Genomic DNA, 18,808 nt, shown 5'->3' on the forward strand with positions numbered 1-18,808 from the left:
AGTATTAAGGACGTTTTCTTCTAGACAACATTTTGACAAAAATAAAAGATAAAAATCTTTTGGACAAAATAATTTCAGTGAGTGGTGTAGTCACGGGTCCTCACTTCTCATTGTAAGTGTGTTGCCCTTACAATTGGGTCATAATTCTATGCATATGACTAATGCTTGAGGGACTAAATTTGCAAACGAAATGATGTGTCACTAATAGGAAATAAGCACGTTAATCAACACTTAAATAATAATTCGATCATAAACTACCATGACATTTGGTTTGCAAATTTGATTTTAAAATTTGGTCTCCCTAGCATTATCCTAATTGAAAATTAAGGTTTGACACACAATGGAGTTAAATTTAGTTAGATATATTAATTATCTTTTTTAATACAAGCATTATTCTACACTAAAAGTGAAAAAAAAAGAGGATTTTAAACCCGAATCACGAGAGTTAAAGAGAAAAACTCTAATGACCAGAGTAATCCGTCACTCGCATATATTAGCTGTAATTGAGTGGCAAAAACAAAACCATAGAATAATGGATAAATGCTAGCTGCAATCAACAAATTAAGAGGCCAAATCCATTTACAAATGGCTTTGAGTATTTCGGTCAACACAGGATCTAGAACCTTTCATGTAGATTTACTAGCTAGTTGCCTCAGCAGCTCCTCCCACCCCATATAAATTTCAAAGGTAATAAAAAGTGATGTGAATTTTGGTAGCTTTTTTGCTAGGAAGAGCCACTTGACCAAATTGTCTGTTGTTTTGCTTGTCTCAAGCTTGAGTATACGGTCTACATACATGAACCCTAAAATATCTATGTCATAAGTCCAAGGGCCAAGTGTATGGTATCCAAAAAAGAGTATAATGACCCCTTCTCCAAATTGTGGATAAAGTTGTGTACAACTGGTTGCGATGAGGAACTGAATACACTGACTTACATAACAGAAATGTTAAGGCGACGTTTTAAATCAATTATTTGATGTTATGTGAAAAACTTAAACATGTGACGCTGTGTTATTTGCTCAAGATACCACAACAGTGTTCTGATGAATGTAGATGAGTTATTCTCATTGAATATGGGACATTGATATGTTCAACGATTTTGCCAGATTATCATACATCCGGTACAACAAACCAATAACAAAGTTACACGCTAAATCAAATCAGTACGAGTCACATGTCCTCCTTTGCTTTCATCCGAAAATATATAGGAAAAAGTTTAGCTGTCACATGAATTATAGCCCTCGTCTTTCCCCTTATCCTTTGAACTTTCTTAGCCTGCCAAAAGTTTCAATGAGTGTCACATCTCCCCACACTCATCCACACACACACCCTTCGTTAATTCTGCCAATTAATAGGGGCCCAAAACCAAACCAAAGTTTCGAAGAATAAAGTGGAATAATGTCCAAAATCTAGATTGCCAAAGTTTTTTTTTTTTTTTACATAAATAATAGTTTGATACTATATAAAAACAAGGAGTAATTAGGTTTTCATCCTTATTTTTACTACTCTATTGATTAAAACCTTATTACTTTTCAATTTTTGATCAAGGTCCTTTGTATTAATAATATCATTAATTATTTCAATAATAAAATATTTTTTATTTCTAAATATATTCATTTAATATTAAAAATGTTACAATTAGTATATTTATATTTATGGCTAAATTTTTTATCATATATTTTTATTTTTAGTTTGTACCCATTTTTAATTTGCAACCCTTTTTTAATTTGTACCAATTTTCCTTTCAGTTTTAATTTGTACCCATATATTAATTTCTTTTTGTGCCCATATTTTTTAAAGTTTTATTTGTATTGTACCCATATTTATTTATTTATTTGTACCCATTTTTATTTTTGCTAAATGTACCCATTTTGAAGAATGTACCCATGTTTTGATACAATAATTTTTTGGTTATTTTTATGAATGTACCCATGTTTACACACACACACACAATAGTATATTTATATTTTAATATTTTTAATCCCACAAATTATGGTTTTTTATTTAAAATCTCATTACTATAAACAACTATAAATTTTAATTTTTAATTTAAAAAATATAGTAACGTACATAGAAATAAATTATCAATTAATTTCAGGGACTTGGATCAAAAATTGAAAACCAATAAGGTTTCAGTCAAAGACTGTTCATAACTAGGGACCGCATCCAAAGTCTCCCTAAAAACAATAATTAAAAAAACTAAACTGATGGGTGTTGAACCTGCCCATGGGGCCTAGACCTTAATTAGATCTTAATTAAATCAATAATTAAATCAACATGATGGCCAAACCGAGTACCTAAAATTTTTAAGGTCCAATTAAATTAGGGAATTTTAACGAAAAGTTATTGATACTGTTTATTTTAACGAAAAACCATATTTTTACACTAAAAAGTCAATCCTAGTACTATATACTTTACTCTTTATTTTGTCATTATCATTAAAACTCAAAGTTTTCAAGTTATTTTCATTAATTTTCCTATTAAATTAAGATTGAGTTGCATATATCCCTATCCAATTTCCAATTATCCAATAATATTTCTTCTTCTCCTGATAACTCCAAAACCTTGAAAGTTCAAGCCAATTTGGGAATCCCTATCCCTTATGCCATCATTTGAGAAGGACATCAATACTTCTTGTGGCCAGAAAAAACCTTCTCATTCAACTATTGCATGCCCTTAGAAATTAGTCCTGTGATCCTTGACAGTGATCTAAAACATATCTTTGGGGTTTAGGGTTTGATCATAATTCATGCTGATGTGTTTTGAATTATCATATCATTATCTTCTAAGGTTGTCATAATTTGTTATCGATCACGATCATTGGACTTTGTTGATTTACCCCCCAATCAATTTTTGTTGGAGGAAGTTTAATAATTTTTTATTGTATGGGGGTTGCAATGATTCGTTTGTGATGTTGATTTCGACGTTTAATACGCGTCTTGAGTCTAGTGATACTTTTCTTCTAAACGTTGGAAGAAACATTAAACTCGAATCTCTGCTCATGGTTGATTATAAAAACACAAGAAACTAACATATTTGATCTTTCTTCCTTCTTATCGACAAATAAGAAGGAATAGTACAATAATACATGACATACTGAGGCAATGCATAATTAATCTTTTGAAAAATGCTAGCTATCTCCTCCATTTGATTTCTCCTCTTTACCTTCTATATACGGCTTATTTTTAGCTAACTCAATTTTATTCTCACTTTGCTCCTTATAACTTAAAAAGTCACCACTTTGCTCCCTTAAACTCAATGTTCGCTCAATTTTGCCCCTTGGAACTCAATTTTGATCTTATGTTGCCCCCTCAAACTTGAAAATTGTCTTTATAAAACTCAAAATTCACTCCACATTGTCTTAGATCAGTTAATTTCTTATCTAGGTTTAATTTGGGTGCGCTAGGCTAATTAGTTTTATTTTTATTTTTTTCATCTCTTCAGCTTCTTTTAAACTTAATATTATCTGATTGTTAAATGTTAAGGTATAATGGAGATTTATAGTCAAATTTATTGCACATGTGACATATTCTTATTGGGTGTTAAGTCTCACATGTTTCAAGAGGCGACCTATAAGTTTTATAGAGAAAAGAGAGTCCACAAGTCAAAGTGGAACAAATTTAGAGTCTCAAAGAATAAAGTAACTATTGAGTTACAAGGATGGTTGAAATCAAAATGAAGTTCTAGGGACAAAGTGAAATCAAACTGACTTATGAGTTATATGAACGAATTTTGTGTTTTAAAGAGTAAATTGATGACTTTTGAATTATACCACATATGTCTAAAACTAAAATTCTAATATTCTAGAAACATCAGAATATCAAACTCAAATCTTTGTTGGAGGAAGTCTAAAACTAAAAATTGAAATCAAACTTCAATTTTTATTGGAGGAAGTTTAATAATTTTTTATTGTATGGGGTTGCAATGATTCGTTTATGAGGTTGATTTCGACGTTTAATATGCGTGTTGAGTCTAGTGATACCTTTCTTTCTAGATGTTGGAAGAAACATCAAACTCAAATCTCTGCTCCTCCTGATTGAATATAAAAACACAAGAAACTAGCAAATTTGATCTTTCTTCCCTCTTATCGACAAATAAGAAGGAATAGTGCAATGATACATGACATACTGAGGCAACGCATAATTAATCTTTTGAAAAATGCTAGCCTTCTTCCCCATTTGGTTTCTCCTCCTTACCTTCTCATTTATATATGGCTTATTTTTAGCCATTCTTTTTGGAACCAAGGTATTAAATATCGATGATATCGGAAATATCGGTAGTCCGAAAACACGGAAATATCGATAGAAATATCGGGATAACATCGATATCGATAAAAATAATATGGAAACCACGAAAATTGTAAGAAAAACTTGGAAATTTTTATTGAAACTTTGCAGGATGTTTATTTAGTTAATTATCTATTAGTTTATCATAAAAAATTGGAAGGAAATGCATTGCATGATGGATTTAACATTATCAAGTTGATTATATAATGAGCTGGCAAACATTGTGAGTGTAGAAAATTGTATCATTCCTAAAAGCTGTAAAAGTTGAATTATTTAGATGCTTTTCTTTTCTCACACCGTCACACACCACCTACACACACACACGCGCCACCGACACACACACACACAGGGATCACACACGCACACCACACACGCACAACAACACACGCACACAGAGACATCAGTCGTCTCTGGATCCTTTTCTCTTCTCCCTCTCCCTTCTCCCACATGGCCTTCTCCACCTCCCTCGCCTTCCTCCTCGTCTGCGTCTTCCGCCTCGTCGGCGAACCCAAGAACTCTCTGGCGAGTTCTCTTGATCCTTCTCCGCCTTCCTCACCGATCCCACCGACAACAACCCCACCTCTGTCGTTGACTCCAACGACGACCACCACGACCCCCAATCGCCCCCAAACCCCAACCTCAACCTCCACAACCATCCATTATCCTCCTCCCTCCGGAGCCTACCCCGCCGGTGCCGCGCTCGCCTCCGTCTCTGTTCCACGTTTGCTTCAACCAAGACCACGCCTGCTTCACCGTGGGGACAGACCACAGGTTCTGGATCTACAACTGCAATCCATTCTGAGAGCTCTTTCGCCGCGACTTCGACAACGGCAGAGGAATCGGCGTCGTTGAGGCGCAGATCTTGGGTCTGAGCCTGGATTGCAGAGAGAGATCTGTGCAGCTGGGACGACGCAGCCTCGGCTGCCTTTCTGATGACGGAGCTACAACGACTTTTTTGATAATATCGAATATATCGCGATATTATCGTGATATTTTGACGATAATGAGACGAATACGTGGGAAAATATCGGTGTCTCTGAAAAACGATAATATCGCCGATATTATCGATATTTTAGTCATTGCTTGGAACTTAATTTTAATCTCACTTTACTCCTTATAACTCAAAAGTTACCACTTTACTCCCTTAAACTCATAGTTCGCTCCACTTTACCCCTTGGAACTTTATTTTGATCCAATGTTGCCCCCTAAAACCTAAAGTCGTCTCTATAAAGCTCAAAATTCGCCCCACATTACCTTAGATCTGTTAATTTCTTATGTAGGTTTGATTTGGGTGCGCCAAGCTAATCAATTTCTTTTTTATTTTTTTTCATCTCTTCAATTTTTTTTTAACTTAAAATTCTCTGATTGTTGAATATATAATAAAATAGAGTGAAAGTGCACCCTGAAACCAAGGGGGTTCTAACTAACAAGTGAGTCCTCTATAATCAAATTATTACATATGTGGAATAGTTTTAATGGGTGTTGAGTCTCACATGTGTTTCAAGAGGCGACTTATAAATTTCACGGAAAAGAGAGAGTTCACAAGTCAAAGTGAAACGATTTTTGAATTTCAGGAAGTAAAGTGATGACTTTTGAGTTACAAAGGGTAAAGTGAAATCAAAATAGAATTCGAGGGGGTGTAGCTAAAAATACACGTCACGTGCGCCCGAAACTAAAATTCTGATATTCTGGAAACAAATTTCTTTCGTGTAACACTGCAATCAATTCACTAACAAGAAAATACTGCTACATAATACAACAAAGGAGCTTATGCCGGAGACAATATTTCAAAAAGAATCATTTTAATTACAAAATTTTCCATACCGAGATGGTCAGCACTACATCGTCCCAATAAGTAGGCCGGAAACTAACAGCACGGCATCCATTATCACCTGGCATGACCGATCACCACCATCATTTCTGTCGAGGTTTTGAGGAAGCCCATTTGAAATAATTACAATTTGCTTCAGGATTAGATGCAGGTCCCTGTGGGAAGAACAAAAAGAATGCCACTAGTTAGTTCCTATATCATCTACCTTGCCTTCTGCTATTCCACATAAACAAACATTACTCTTGAGTAGACAATTAGATACAGGAGGTATGAATTCGAAATACATATTTTGGATATCATCGTCTTTTCTAATCAACTGCAAACTTAGCTCGAGCACATATAAACTTCGTGATATCTGTTGTTCGTATGAAGCTTGCAACTGTCAGATGCCCAATGACTTTTTCATCCTAAGTTCTAGGTTCTAACTATGGAAGGAAAACTAGTTAAAAGGTTGATGGAACTACAAAAAAATCATCAGATGTTTTCTACTATTATAACATCAATTGAATCTGACACGTACAAAATAATGGAAAGAAAGGAGCAATGCGTTTATAGATACTTGTCCTTTGTCCATACTTCACTGCCATACACTTGAATTCATAATTTCAGCAGACATCATAATATCGAATCATGCTTAACCTTTGTTTTCCTTAATTACATGCAAAAGTTTTATTTCATTTTCTTTCAGTTTTACTCTTACTCCAATATCGTATATTAGAAACTTTTTCAAATTAAAGTTAACAAAAACATACCTCAGCACGTGCACAGACATAAAATCTGCGTCCAAAATTAGGACCTCGCTTCCTCACAACCCGAGCAACACAAGGTTCACTATGACGCTTGCAAAGTGGTATGCTATTCTGCATGACTTGCTGTAACCTTTGCCACTCCAATAACGCAAAATTATTCTTCTCTTTGTCCAAAGAGTAGACATCTACTTCATCGCTATCCTGAATTGATGCACTTGAGTTCAGTTCACACTGCTTGGGACTGCCACTTTGATTTTCTGGTACTGGAGTTTCATTTGAGAGATGATTAGAATCTGGAAAATTTCCCTTACTAGAAATAACACTACTGCTGCTCACACTGTTGCTAGTGATCGGACTTTTCTGGAAAAATGACCTCAATGAGAGTTGGGAGCTCCTTTTTGCTTTTTTCTTAGCTTCATTGCTGCACATTGTTTTTTTACGTTCACCACCTAATGTTACCAAGGTGTTACAAGTGGCCTCAATAGCAAAAGTGCTTGAATGCTCGTATATTTTTGAACATAGAACTTCAGAGTTTTGGCTCGAAGAACAGGAGTCGCCACTAGGTGCACCGGGTGTGCAACATTGGTCAGGGGATATTCTTTCTCCCTCAGTGGAACTCTCTTTAATGAAATTTTCATCCGTAGTAACTTGTTCAGCAGCTTGTCTTTTAATTAGTAACGACACTGCACAGGACAAAGGGTTCAGTCAACTTTGAGTAGGCATAGAGAACAAGTAGCTTCAAGAGAACAGGTTAGATTAAATTGACAGATGATGGAAGTGAGAGTAAGAGACCATACAGCATCCACATGGGGAAGTATGAAACTGCGACATATTAGTAATTAAGTGAGAAACATCTAATTCAAGTAGTTTTGTTTTCTCTATTTTATTATGAGACTCGTAAATATTAAACATCTATTTACATAGATACAATTTTCTAAATAAACACCAAAGTTCCAAACTTATCCCAATCTAAAAGCAGTTGAAGATACAATATTCCACTAACCCAAATCATGTTAAACACAAGCTACACAACAAACCCTTAATATATTTGATCAATTAGTAATGCTATTATATAACCAAATTCAATAGACAACTAAACACAAGTTGAACCAAGGAACCAAGTTCCTCTAATTTTCAAGTGTGCATAAAGGGTTTATCATTTCTGTCCTTGCACATTTCACAAAAATGTTTATACAGAAACATCTAAAATAATCAGCAAAAGGGAGACTATAATTTCATACCAATGGTTTGTTGGAGACCTCGAACCATTGGAATGTATCTAGCAGATAAAGATGGGGTGCTATGCTGGGAAACACTAGGAATTTCCAGTAAACTTGTGTAAACTGGAGCATGATCAGAGCCTTCGAGTTTGATGTTCTGCCCTCCCTTCCACCTGCGGGCAGGGAAAGCGGTCAAAGTAACATCCTAACACCCACAGACATGTTTCACCTACATACATGTACCACATGCATGCATTTCAACATTACCTACTGTTGCATAATCCCAAAAGCAAAATTAATACAGGATGACATCCATTCATGGGCTGCACACACATAAAAAGCAAGCATCTATGTATCCTATACCTCAGTGAATTTCCAGGTTTCCACCGTTTAAATTGTGTCAATATGTCACATTCCTTGACATGGCAAGTTACAAAGTTATGGCTTTGCAAGTCCTGCTCTTGGTGTAAGCATACCCCTGCACACAGAATGTGGTCGATTCTAGAGCCATAATTAAATTCTTCAGCACCTGAACTTTGTGACCAGCATGTGTATGCTTCTCTTCTGTACGGGAGAAAAAACACAACATTCAGACAAGGTAACACCAAAACATGGACAAACACTTTCAAGTTTCAAGTAACAATGAATGCGAGACCCAAAACATTAGAATGATGTCATTTAGTTATTCTGACAGTTAAAGAGGAAAAGAGGATAGAGAGAGGAAAACATGGTACGTTGACATATGACAGAAATTTACTTTATACAGTAAAACATTTTTAGCTAATGATCTCAGACAAAGATGATGTGATTAAACCACAAAAGTAAAACATGAAGTTGAATGGGTACTCACGAACTCTAAAGCGGTATAAATAATGAAGGATATATCGTACAATAATAACTTCAAATCACTCAACATACATCTGTAACCACTGGCAAAATATAACTCTAATGATATCAAAACTCGAGTTTGCACAAAAACAAAACAAACGGATGTTGGTCGAGTAAAATATACTAGAAGTCTAGAACTCCTATTGAGTATAAGCTTTACCTATCAGGATTCTTTGCCCTGAAAACATCAAAGAAGGAGCCTCCATTTTCCACCAACATCGATCTAAACCATCTTCTAAATCTACAAGGTAGATTTTCTCAATATATTAGGTACTGAACCCCACTTATGAAACTTTGCATAAAATTACATGCACAGATAACCACTCCATAGAGATCAAGCAAGCATCTTACTGGTTGTTCTCAAAATCTGGTTGCGCATCACAACGGTCTAATGAAGTGGGTGCAATGTTAAGATCACCAAAAACAAATATCCGCCTCCCCTGACGCAGGAGAGACTCCCACCTTTTCTACAACAAAAATCAACATTAAGAAAAAAACCCAAAGAGAATAACAATTCTAACTTTCGCATACTAAAAACAAAAAAGAAACTGAACACAATGGCAACTTAAAAGATTAAACGGGTCATTTTGGTTACCTCTAAGATCTTGAAAAACTTTAACTTAAACTCGATCCTTTCCGTATCATCACCCCCCGCTCGAGGCCCATACAAATTGAAGAGAACTACACACCCATTGTCATCATAAAGCTTTAAACTTTCTCCAACAAAACGAAATCACAGAGACTCGAACTTAAAGCATGAAGCTAAGGCAAAACGTACCAAAATGCCCATGATCCGTGATAACACAACGCCCCTCGCCATCAACCTTCAGTAGCTCATCTCTCGAAAACTCCTCAAGCCCCTCCGCAACCGCATTCATTTCTCCTTTCCCACTGTCAAGAACCCCAGTGAATCCTTCCTCGGCCACCACCGGCAACGCCACTTCGTCACTCGAGAACGCCGAATTCACCCGGCAAAACGTCGCCACACCTTCACCGAACCACATTTTACGCAAAAAAAAAAAAAAAAAAAATCAATCAAAATTCGAAACTAAAGGTGCAAAATTTGAAGAGTGTAGTGTGGGCGGTTGAGGAATTTCAACAAATACTTACCGGAGTACCCGGTGCGGCCTCTTTCGGAGGTGCGGGTGCAGGAGAAAAAGGACTCGTAGCCCTCCGCCATGACCAAGTCGGCGGTCAATTCCTGCCGTCGCAGCTTGGTTTCCTGGAAGCAGATGACGTCGGCGTCCAATGAATTCAGCAATTTGAGCAGAGAGCCGAACTGGGCAATGCGCGGCCGCAGCCCGTTCACGTTGTACGTCACTATCTTCATCTCCTTCCTCTCTTCTGGTTGGAAACCCTTAACCGGCAATTTTCAGAATTTGGAGGTAAAAGAAACCGGAGGTACGTCTAATGCGACGTCGTTCCGAAAAGCCGTGGTAATTTTAGCGATTTCCCTCCGAGCTTGTACCGTATTGTCGATTTGGCCCCTAAAATTTTATTTGGCCAATTTTCCTCAATCAATTACTTTAAATTACCAATTTTTACCCATAACTTTTCCGTCATGTTCATCCACATTCCATCAACTTTTGTTTTGTGTAAAAAAAAATTCACTAACGTGTCGCTAATTTTTATCGCAACTTAGATAAACAAAAATTAGAAGAAATTGACATTAAAATGACGTGAAGGGAAAAACTAGATGGAAGAAACATGTCAAGTTGAAGAGAAAAATCAACAAAATAGTCTTTATAAAATTATCAATTTCGAGATATCTTAACGAAACAAAATGTATCAGTCTTTGTCACTTAAAACGTAAGAATTTCAACATTTCGAAGTAACTTTTTAGTTTGACACATGGTACGTAAATAGAGAACAAAGGGCCTATAAGAGTTGAGGCAAAAGTGGTTTCAATTGTTACTAGTTTAATTCTTTGAGTAGAAACGCAAAAAAAAGTTAAATAGTGATGTCATTTTGTGAAAGAGGTCCAAACATCAAGGGTATATTTGTTATCTCACTCTAAAACAATTTTAATAAGAAATATAAAATTCAATAAAAAAAGGGGGAAAAAAAATAAAAAATCCTTATCCGAATCGGAGTGGCATCCATTTCTCCCTGTGGTGGATTTTGCTGTGGAAAGCAAGCTGATATTAGTGTTCAATTTTGTATCTTTGTGATTCCTCTCTCTTTCTTCCCCCAATTTCTTCAATTTGCAGTCCAATTTCTTCAATTTGCAGTGAAGAACAAAACCCTAGCCTCAAAAATTGACCCCAAAATCATGGATCATTGGAAATCCGACGATTTCTCAGCTGCTTCGGCTCCTTCTTCTACTCAACCTCTCCCCTGCAGTCGCCCCCACAACTCCAACTCCGATTCCAGGTTCCCCTCTCTCTCTCTCTCTGTGTGTAGATTTGATTGGTTTGTTTGAATTCAGCAATTGAATGTTTGTTTGATTGAATAATTTAGGAAAAAAATACAAAAATCATTGATGGGTATGAAGCAGATGAAGTTAAATTTTTGATCTTTACGGTTCGATTTTGTGTGGGCAGGCAAAGACTTGATGTGGAAACGAAGGACCCAATTGTTGCCAGAAAAGTTCAGAAAGCAGACCGCGAAAAGTTGAGGAGGGATCGACTCAATGAGCATTTTTTTGAGTTGGGCAACACATTAGGTATATTTTAGTTGCTGCTCTCTGCTATTCTTTCTGTCATAATTTTCCGGGAATGGCGTGTTTAAACATCGCAATTTGCGTTTGAAGACAAGCAATGTTATCTTGCTAGATAGTTTGACATGAACTCGGATTACATATTTTGATCAACGGTCTTGCTAATTCGCTATGTAGTTAGTTCATGGTGCACGTGCCCTAATTCTGAACAAACATGGACGCCCTTGTTATGTTGGAAATGCAGATCCGGATAGGCCCAAGAACGATAAGGCAACCATCCTTACCGACACAATTCAAATGTTGAAGGATTTAACCGCTGATGTCAACAAACTAAAGGCCGAGTGTTCTGCACTTACTGATGAATCCCGTGAGGTGAGGTGATGTTACTGTTAATGTGTATTATCCTGTGGTTGTAACTTGTGAGGCTGATTATATGCTAATGTTATCGGAATTCTTGTTTATTACAAGCAGCTAACGCAGGAGAAGAACGAGCTAAGAGAGGAGAAGGCATCTTTAAAATCTGATATTGAAAATCTAAACGTTCAGTATCAGCAGAGACTGAGAGTGATGTTTCCATGGGCTGGCATGGATCCTTCTGTTGTTATGGCTCCACCTTACTCATATCCAATGCCTGTGGCTGTCCCTTCCGGCCCAATTCCCATGCACCCATCACTTCAGTCGTATCCTTACTTTCAAGCTCAAAATCCTGCTGCTATGCCCAATCCCTGTTCAACTTTTGTGCCGTATCCGGCACCTGCCAATCCTCCTGTACAACAGCCATCACCGCTGTATGCATCCATCTCCCACCTTTCAAGCAAGCAAGATTCCAGGAGCAGATCATCAGATCATCAAAGGGGTAGCACTGCCGAAAGGTGTGATGACTCCAACGATGTGGCAACAGACCTTGAACTTAAGATGCCAGGATCTTCAACACCACAGGTTAGTTGTAACTTTTTAAGTTATAAAAGCAGCAGAAATGCTTTATGCATAGAAGATGCAAAATTTACTGAATGGGGTTTTACAGGATTCATCTTCTGCAGTTAAAAAGGCCAAGCAATCACAGAGGAAAGATAGGAGTGTTACAGATGGATGCTCATCAAGTAGGCATTCTACATCTCAAGTTGTTCAGGATAGCTCCTCCAACAGCGTAGGTGACGTCCCTAAGCCTAACAAATGAAGTTTCAGTGTCTGTACTTCTGACTTCATCGAACTGCTAACATTGCAAAAGCCTGTTCTTTCTGTGAAACCTGGATACCCAACACCTCCAAAGTCGAAGACTTCAGTATCCAAGCAAGTAAGGGTTTTCTTTGGCTAGTCACAAGTTTTCTCAGCATCATCAATCATAAGGTTGGATTCTGCCTTTCGGTAATTTCTAGGGTAGCCTGAAAACTGTTTTTAATTGTTCCAATCCCATGCAGACTCAAACCCACTGATTGATAATATAGAGGTTTATCTATATGTAAATTATTGTGATCGTCACCTCTATCAAGTAAATGAGCACTACAAAATATACTTGATTAGTATAGCCCCTTTGACAGCCCTTAATGTTAGTGAGGAACAGTTTTATAGAAAAAAAACCTCTTCGCCCCTATCATTGGTCCCGATGATTACAGTCGGGTGCAATAACAGTTAGTGGAGGGGTTGTTTTTCTTCAAAATGTTGCTGTTAAGCGTTTTCCTTCCATTACTAAAAGGATGTTTGGGAAGGCATACCAATTGTCCAATTTCATAGGGTTGAGTAAGGAACAGAGATCTGTACTTGTTCAATGTCGTTGACGATCGGACGTGTGGGGCAGGGGTGGTAGGAACCGCGAGCGGAGAGCTGCTGCATCGGCGGAGTAACCTTGCCATGACATTATATTGTAGAGATATGTTCTTTAGAGATGGGCACTTGTAACTCTTCTTGTTATATTTCTCTTTCCTGACAGAGATGAAGTTGTTGGTTGGGAGGGCGAATTTCTCCGATGGCTCTTTTGGCGTTTTATTTGTGGGTATTTTTTAGGGAACTTTAACAAAAAACACCTGGTACTGTTCATTTTAACAAAAAATCATATTTTTACACTAAAAAGTCAATTTTGGTACTATTCATTTTACCATTTATTTTGTCATTTTCGTTAAAACTCAAAGTTTTCAAGTTCTTTTCATTAATTTTTCTTATTTTTTTAACTATCTATTTTATTTTACTTTAATAAATTTGATATTAGGGTGCAAAGAGATGTTTAAAAAACTAAATGGTGTTTAGTGAGGGCAGTTTAGGAATTAATGTTGGCTGTAGAGATACTACGGTGGTTAAAACAAATAGAATACGAGCATAAAGAGTAAGTTGGGGGTAGAGATACAAAACATGAGTTCAAATAAAACCGATTTTTTTTACATAGTACCAATAAAGCTGTGGTTGGGATCTTTGATAATATCATAATAGCACCGACACCACCATTTAAGCTCCTCCATCCAAGTCCCGTCAACATTCAATTTAAACTGACTAGTTGTGGAACAATGGTTAACACTTGTTAAGTACAAAGGAAACGAAAGAGAGACACAAAGCAACAACGGAGAAGATGATTGATCACATATGTTCATCTTTCTTCTTCTTCTAGAGCAATGCTCTTTGGAAATGACGCAGGCGTTGACGAAACTCAGGGGTTTTCAGAAATTATACGACATGAATTCAAATGGAAATTGAAAAGTTTGAAATTTATTACAAATTTGAAAACGCATTTTTGAAGGCCTACACGATATCGGATGGCTAAAATCTATCATGGTCATAGAATAACAATAAGTTTGAAAGGGGAGGTCACGTTCTTTTCCGGAAAGTATTATGCGCCCAAAACAGAGATTGGACGTCAAATCCCTGTAAATTCCCGTTGTATCATTTTGCCTTGTCAACTTTAATTAAAGCGCTTCCTTTTCTTTACTTTTCCAAAACTCATCCCAATCTTTTCCTACATCAGAAAAAAATTAAAGGTAAAAATTTTCAGCTTTCTCCAACATCTTACTATGATTGTACTGAATTGATAAATAACAAAATGTACGTGTCAAAATTCGAAAGAAATTATGGAAAGAATAATAACTAGGTCGTTGCCTTGTGGTTGGTTTATATTGCAGTTACTTATTAACATAGCATCTCATCTTTCCTTTCATGATCAATTTGTGGTCTTGACAACAACAATCCCCTCAAACAACTTTAAGAAATTGGTTGGGAGAAAGAAAAACATATCAAATAATTGGATCTTCATTTGACTGAGGAACTTACAAATGACATGATATGTAAAATTCAAGAAAATGATAATATCAAATGGAGCCTTGATCTCCCGACCAGTAAAGATTTAACTTAGTTTTAGCCTCGTGCAACAACGTGTTTAACAGTTTATCTCGAATAATATGAGATTTTCTAGATGTCCAGTGAAGCATGATGAGCACTCGACCGTGGCGAGTTCTTCACATCTGTCTGGTAGTACGTGCAGCGTAATGTAGCACATGAGAAACAAAGCAGGAAACTGAATTATACGTTCCCCAAAATATACAAACTGGATTAAGTGCTTTGCAACTCCAGCACCTAATATTGCCCTAGAATGGTCAACGTGAGAATCGTTGTCTCTGCATGCAAAATTTTTAAGAGCAATGCATGCTTCTATGGCAGCCTCACATGCCTTGTAGTCTCTTACGTTCGATGACGCTGATCAGGATCCGCCGTACTGCGACGTCATAGGAACCGTGGAAGGAATCGGAGAGGTCACATCTGCTGAGTTGGCGGAGAAGCCCCGCCAGGTTTTGAGTCTTGGATTTGAGCTCGGGGATCAACTCTTTCGCCGTGGAACTGACAATTGCCCTGTCCAGCGCCTTTGTAACTTGGTCAGCAAGTTTGATCGACTCGGCCAATATTTGCTTCCCCATGGTTGGTTTGCAATGGTAATCAAATTAAAACATACAATCAAGTTTTAACAAGAAAAATGAAAGTGTCCGAAACAAGAAAAATCAAGAAGAAGAAAAAATAAAAGAGAAGGAAAATCGATAAGAAATTATTTTACATGTTACAGAATGAGTCGTCTTCTCAAGTGAAAGATGAAGCAAGAGAGTGATATTGCAAATATAAAGCAAAACGGGTTTAGAGCCTTTGACCAGGGTGTTTTTTTCCACGTTTAAACGGTGTTGTGTTAGGAACCGGCGTTTAGAACCTCATTACACTAGTACAAAAACATGTTTGCGCGACGCAGCAAATTTCATTGCGCAAAGTATGTTTGCGCGACGCTTGCGCGACGAAGGTATGCGTCGCACAAAGCTGTTTTGCGCGAAAATAGCTTTGCACTACTTTGGCTACATCGCGCAAGATTTTGAAGCAAAACCAAGAGAAGAAGCCAGTTTACAGCTCTAAATATTAGATTTTGTGGTATTCACTTGTGTAAATATTTTAAATTAATGGTCAAATCATTTCATTGTATTCATATAGGGTCAATGAGTGTAGCTCTAAAAAATCATCAAAATTAGAGTTAAAACTACCGTTAAATCGTGATTTTTTGTTTATAACCGTCGAAATTTTTTGTCCTGTTACTTGATCTCTGAATGTTTGTTTTTTGAGATTTTTTACGTATGTGATCTCGAAGTATATACAAACAAGTTTGACGATTTGATCGTTGAAACTAATTTCGTACAATGTGTTTCCCATCAAGTTCATTGGTATATATATTTAGTAAGTAGATTTTAATTTATTTATTTTGTACTTATAAGCAAAAGGGCAAAAGAAAAGCAAAACGGAAAAAATAAAAAATAAAAAAAACATTTTACGCGACGTAGGTACACCTGCCTACGTCGCGCAAAGCTTTTTTGGGCAACGTTGGTGTACCTACGTCGCCCAAAGTGTTTTTTTTTTTTCTCCTTTTGCTTTTTCTTTTGGGGTTCTTGCATTACCTTTTTCTTTTGTGGTATCTACTTGTGTAAATGTTTTAAATTGACGATCAAATTGGTTCATTGAATTCATATAGGGTTAAAGAGTGTAGCTCTAAAAAATCAACAAAATCGGAGTTAAAACTACCGTTAAATCGTGCTTTTTCGTTTATAACCGTCGAAAAGTTTTGTCTCGTTACTTGATCTCTGAATGTTTGTTTTTTTCTATTTTTGGCGTACGCAATCTCGAAGCATATGCAAACAATTTTGACGGTTGGATCGTTGAAACTAGTTTCGTACAATGCGTTTCCCATCAAAACGGTACATTCACTAACACTTAGAGTTTATTTAAGGGAGTTTTAACGAAAAACCCACGGTACTGTTCACCTTAACGAAAAACCATATTTTTACACTAAAAAGTCAAAACTGGTACTATTCACTTTACCCTTTATTTTGTTCTTATCATTAAAACTCAAAGTTTTCAAGCCATTTTCATTAGTTTTCCTTTTATTAAATACTTTCATCAAGTATAACATAAGATTTTGTGGTATCCACTAGTGTAAATATTTTAAATTAAAGATCGAATTAGTTCATTGTATTCATATAGGGTCAAGGAGTGTAGCTTTAAAAATTCATCAAAATCAGAGTTAAAACAACCGTTAAATCGTGATTTTTAGTTTATAACCATCGAAAAGTTTTGTCCCGTTACTTGATCTCTGAATGTTTGTTTTTTGATATTTTTGACGTATGTGATCTCAAAGTATATACAAACAAGTTTGACGGTTTGATCATTGAAACTAATTTCGTACAATACATTTCCCATCAAGTTCAATGGTATACATGTTTAGTAAGTAGATTTTAATTTATTTATTTTGTACTTATTAGCAAAAGGGCAAAAGAGAAGCAAAAGGCAAAAAAAAAAAAAAGCACTTTGCACAACGTAGGTGCACCTGTGTCACGCAAAGCTGTTTTGCGGGACGCAGGTGCACCAACGTCGCGCAAAGTGTTTTTTTTTTTCCTCCCTTTGCTTTTCTTGTGGTATCTACTTGTGTAAATATTTTAAATTGACGATCAAATTGGTTCATTGTATTCAAATTTGTGATCAGGGTTGTTCATAAGGTTGTTGCATATAATTTGTTACTTGCTCAATCTAAATATACATTATCCGTACTTGTAGAGCCTTATTAAACAAGTCGTTTTTGTGTTCATGTCAAGAGAGTCCAACATTTCTGTGTCCATACAGATTACAGACAAGCTCGGATGCTTCTCTGTAATCTGTATGGACATAAAAATGTTAATTAATCGCTGCTTAGGTATATGTTGATTAATCGAGGGTTTGGGACGTGTTGATTAGTCTGTTGAACCACCATCAGCAACATAAAAGTAGAACACCATGGCATCAAGAGCACCGTAACACTATTATCTGAAAACCTTGATATTTAACATTTCGAAAAAATCATATGGTCAGAGGAGTTGCTAACATCAGATTCTATGCATGTGCATATTTAGTGCAACCATACTATAGAAGATTCACTAAAGCAATTGATTACTTAGATGTTTTCTCTTCAATTAACTGTTACCTACCACATATTGTTTCTGTCAGATCATTGAATCAATTGATTACTTAGATGTTTCCGTCAGATCATCGCAGAGGTCGATTCATTGAAGGAGGAAGTGACAACCCTAAAGGGTCAGCATGAGGTCCAGGGCGAGTAGATGAGGGAACAGATAAGGGCCCAGGGCGAGCAGCTGCAGGCCTATGCCGGGCATATGAGAGGTCTGGTACGAGCGCATACAGATGACCGGCCTCCAAATCTCGCTACCAGTACCTGATCTTGCTACTACACCTTCGACCTCTGAGCCACTTCACCCTGCCGATACCCAGTAGCCACTTCACCTAGTATTTTCTTTTTTATTCGGACATCTTTTATGTACATTTTCATATATTTTATAATTAAATACTTTTCTTTGGTTAATTAATTATTGTTTAGAATTTAATTACAATATTATTTAAAAATTAAGAAAATAATATTTTTGACCAAAACCAAAAAGTGATCTAATCCACTTTGCACGACGAAGGGGTTACATGCGTCGCACAAAGTGGCTTTGCGCGACGTAGGTTGCGTCGCGCGAAGTCCCTTTGCGAGACATAGGATGCGTCGCACAAAGCCACTTTCCGCGACGAGGGGGTTACATGACTTTGTGCAACGTGACTTTGCGCGACGCAGCCTACGTCGCACAAAGTGGCTTTGTGCGACGCATGTAACCCCTTCGTCGTGCAAAGCCTTCTGTCAC

At 36.7% G+C, this 18,808-nt stretch overlaps 2 protein-coding genes across 2 annotated transcripts; one reads left to right on the plus strand and one right to left on the minus strand.

Annotated features, from left to right (window-relative positions):
* Window positions 1-5,972: 5,972 nt before the first annotated feature.
* Window positions 5,973-10,357, minus strand: LOC126613980 (DNA-(apurinic or apyrimidinic site) endonuclease 2). Its single transcript, XM_050281602.1, has 9 exons — window positions 10,085-10,357; window positions 9,753-9,962; window positions 9,570-9,655; window positions 9,326-9,441; window positions 9,135-9,215; window positions 8,450-8,650; window positions 8,108-8,259; window positions 6,870-7,549; window positions 5,973-6,272 (listed from the first exon to the last, which is right to left on the minus strand). Exons 1-9 carry the CDS (start codon window positions 10,302-10,304, stop codon window positions 6,201-6,203), a joined length of 1,818 nt encoding a protein of 605 aa, XP_050137559.1. The 5' UTR covers window positions 10,305-10,357; the 3' UTR covers window positions 5,973-6,200.
* Window positions 10,358-11,031: 674 nt separating this feature from the next.
* On the plus strand, window positions 11,032-13,153 carry LOC126613873 (transcription factor bHLH121-like). The gene is made up of 5 exons (XM_050281491.1): window positions 11,032-11,347; window positions 11,518-11,639; window positions 11,878-12,005; window positions 12,105-12,572; window positions 12,658-13,153. Exons 1-5 carry the CDS (start codon window positions 11,247-11,249, stop codon window positions 12,808-12,810), a joined length of 972 nt encoding a protein of 323 aa, XP_050137448.1. The 5' UTR covers window positions 11,032-11,246; the 3' UTR covers window positions 12,811-13,153.
* Window positions 13,154-18,808: the final 5,655 nt, after the last annotated feature.

The sequence above is a fragment of the Malus sylvestris genome, chromosome 2, assembly GCF_916048215.2.
Source record: "Malus sylvestris chromosome 2, drMalSylv7.2, whole genome shotgun sequence".
In the NCBI taxonomy this organism is placed as follows: domain Eukaryota; kingdom Viridiplantae; phylum Streptophyta; class Magnoliopsida; order Rosales; family Rosaceae; genus Malus; species Malus sylvestris.